Consider the following 3637-nt stretch of genomic DNA (forward strand, 5'->3'; position numbering starts at 1 on the left):
TTATCCCTGCTCATTCTTCGTGTCCCCTCCAACCTCCTTCGCCCTAGCCTTCTCTTCTTTATCCTGAACTTTGCCACCAGCCGCGGAAGAATCTTTCATGCCCGCGGCGCTGAGATTCTTGAATGCCTCAAAGAAGGAGGAGGAGACGGTGCTGTAGTCTTTGCCTTTGGCGTGCAGGATGCAGGATTGCATGTCGGTTTGGGATTGGAGGTAGGGTGGGCCATAAATTGAGCTTGCGGCGGTGCTGAAGGAGGTTAGGGATACAGATATGTGCCTATGTGTGTGCGTGTGTGCGTCGGAGGGTGGATGAGGGAACGAGGGAGAAAGGCTGAGCTCTGTGAGAAGTGTCTTGATGAGCGCGAGTTGACTGTCATAGTTGGCTTTTATGTCGCGTCAGAGCCCTCTGGCTACACAAACGAGGTCAGAACGCATGAAAAATACCGCAAGTTGACGTACTTACCAACTCTCCTTTAATATCTTCTAACAGGTCACCTCGCGGGAAGTCGATACATTGCGTCCGAGCATTCAGACTATGGAATAAAGGTCAGAATGTGCCCAAAGCACTTACCATATTTTGATATACAAGTTGGGTAGATGGCAGTTTGCGGGAAATTGATACATTGCGTCGGAGCTATAAAATAGCAGATGGACCGCTCGCGGGAAGTCGATACGTTGCGCCAGAGTATTCAGACTATAAAGTAAACGTCAGAAAGTGACCAGAGCACTCAAAGTCAACTTACTTACCACTCAATGTACAAGTTGGGTAAGTCGGCAGCTCGCGGGAAGTCGATACGTTGCGTCGGAGTACTCAGACTATAAAGTAAACATCAGAAAGTGACCAGAGCACTCAAAGTCAATGTACTTGCCATATCTCGATGTACAAGTCGAGTAGATGGGCAACTCCCGGGAAATCAATACGTCGTGTTGGAGTATTCAGTCTTTAAAAGACCCGATGGACCGCTCGCGGGAAGTCGATACATTGCCTCTGAGCATTCTGGGCTGAAAAAAAAGGTCAGAACAACTCCCTAACCCTGCAAAGTGATGTGCTTACCAACAAGTCACCCTCAATACGACACCAGCTGTCCACACAAATGCAAAAGTCAGTACAGTGATCAACACCAGATGTAAACTACATACCTTTCAGTCACCAAGCCTCTTTGCTCAATGTTCACCGGCCGTCCAAATCTCAAATCGAACCCTGAAATGCATGGTCAGTACCGTGGAACTCTGATGACAACTGAAAAACTTACCCATGGTGGTGGTTCATAGTCAAAGTGTGATGCGACGGCAGTGTCCATGTTTGGCATGGCCAAACAACGGATAGCGGTGGTGGAACATTCGCCCAGCATCAGGGCATAATGCACGGCTGGAATTCAGCAAATGTACTCCCTCTTTATACATTTTTTTGCCAAGGGGTGTCGAAAGAACTGCGTTGAAATGGAGACATTGCACAAAAACTACGCAAAATACAATGACGTGGCACTTGAGTTCAGACAATTTGAACATCTACGAGGCGCCGACTGTACTGAAACCCTAAACTCTCTCACATTTCGAGCGGTGCTTGCTAGTTAATCTGACGCTTGCTAGGTTGATATCTACCGCAAGTGCGAGGGAGTACGATAAGAGATTGGGAAAAAGGCAAATGAGCTGATGCAAAAGATGGTGGGGGTAGAGGTGTAAGAGAGCGACGAACCGGTAGGAGCTGGTTCGACGTATTTGAAGGGTAATATCTCACACTCGTGTGCTTGATGCTCGCATTTCCGGTAGAATGCTAAAGTCTTGCAACAGGAGGAAAGTAACCTCTTCTTTCGTCGTGTGGCTGCTTTACCCTGTGTCCAGACTCGTTGTGGGTGGCCGTGGCGGTCTGGTGGAAAGGTAAGAGCTGACGTTGCGTTGTTGCCGAGTATAGATATGTGATTTCTGATTAAAGTGTTATTTGCGTTGTATGCAAAGATGTGCATTCTCGGTGCTTAACTGATGTTCATAGTCAATGTAAAGTTGAATATCGCACACCGGGCACAGTGAATCCCAAAGTCATACAGACAGTCCAGGTAACAATTCCACTTCCAATCAGGGGCTACTTTACATTGAAATAGACGTACACTAGGTAAAAGTGTTATTTGAATGAAGTGGGCATTCCAATCATGACTCCGCACAACGGTACGCGATGAGAACAAAATTTCCGACATACCAACCATTAATCCGGGCACAATCAGCAGTCCTGCACCACAACCAACGTACTCAGAAGCTCCAAAATCCAGGAAAGACACGGAAACGACGCAGAATGGCTCGCCACGTACGTCGAATCCTCCAAATGCAATGGGGCCGATGTCGTTTTCCCTCACTTCTTCTGACCTTGTAGGTCGTGTAACGGCACTGTAGCCGATCCGAGCAGGTCTCTGCTAGTGCCCGAGAAGACCCGTAACGAAAGGAAAAGTTGGAAACAGGCTGGAATTGCAAATTAGGGGAGGGAGAGGATGTGGACATGTACGTGAGTTGGAAATTTTGAAAAATTTGTTGTGATTGTTCACGGTACGAGTACCGAATGTTGTACTGCGTAGTCCAACTGTACAGGGGAGTCTGCGAAATGAGTTTAACGTTCAGGTATTTCTTCATTTTTGTTTGATTTCGTTGAGACTATATTCGGGCGCTTATCAGTTTTTGACACCTTCAACTTTGCTCAGCCGCACTCAACTTTAATGAGGCACCGATTCAGGTACATTACATACTTTTTTGCGCCTTTAAAACTCTAATAGTCCTATAGAACTACAGAGACAATGAAAATATGTGATGTACCCGAGTTCACATCTCAGCGTGAACATGTCCAATTTTCAACCATTATTTCTGCACCACGCACCGCCAAGTCTTCAAACGGACATCACAGCACCCAATTGTGTACACCGATGCCCTTCAAATGGCCAAAATGCATCAAACAGCCGCGGTACATACACCACGTCGTTCTTACGAGCCTGTGCTGTATGACATTGAAAACTTCTTGCAGCCGGCTTCTGGGTTCTGTAGCACCAAATCAAAGTTATCTTTGGTATCCGAGTAGTCTATAATAAGATATTTAGTGAATGGAAACGTTTGAAACATTGTAAATCAATGAATCAGGGGAGGAGGAAATCGGCATTGGTTTGAATATTATGTGAGTTCAATTGTGTTGGGATCAGTTCTGAAGATCAAAACAATATTATTACACTCTCGTAGGCTTATCTATCTGGTAGGTACACTGTCCAATAACGCAATGTGGAGAGCCAGGCTTCCGGGATGTATACTACGTTTAAATGTACTTAATCTGATTTCATTCAATTTGATTTTCGTAATGACAAATGCATTGACTAATATTATCTACCGTATACACTCTGTATTGATATCTACAGCTACTGAACCTCTAATGGAGGTCCAAACGTCTTGAATTTGCATGCCACGTCATTGTATTTTGTATAGTCGTCTCGCAGTTTTACCCCAAAATGAAGCTCTAGTGGCTCTGCATGGGCTTAAAATTGTTTACATTGAGGCCGGTTGCTTGTGCATTTATCTCAAAATCATGCCTATCGCAAGCTCTGTCTTGCACCTATCCATTCTGCATCTTACTCAATCCGCCGTGAAGTTGCCTGCCCACGTATTTATAGCT

General features: G+C 45.5%; 1 protein-coding gene across 1 annotated transcript; it reads right to left on the reverse strand.

Annotated features, from left to right (window-relative positions):
* On the reverse strand, positions 1 to 1254 carry JR316_0000003 (26S proteasome non-ATPase regulatory subunit 11-like protein; the record flags this gene model as incomplete). Its single annotated transcript, XM_047885822.1, has 6 exons — positions 1 to 380; positions 457 to 530; positions 569 to 691; positions 745 to 813; positions 1138 to 1198; positions 1251 to 1254. 6 exons carry the CDS (start codon positions 1252 to 1254, stop codon positions 1 to 3), a joined length of 711 nt encoding a protein of 236 aa, XP_047753568.1.
* Positions 1255 to 3637: the final 2383 nt, after the last annotated feature.

Source organism: Psilocybe cubensis, chromosome 1, assembly GCF_017499595.1.
Source record: "Psilocybe cubensis strain MGC-MH-2018 chromosome 1, whole genome shotgun sequence".
Lineage (NCBI taxonomy): Eukaryota > Fungi > Basidiomycota > Agaricomycetes > Agaricales > Agrocybaceae > Psilocybe > Psilocybe cubensis.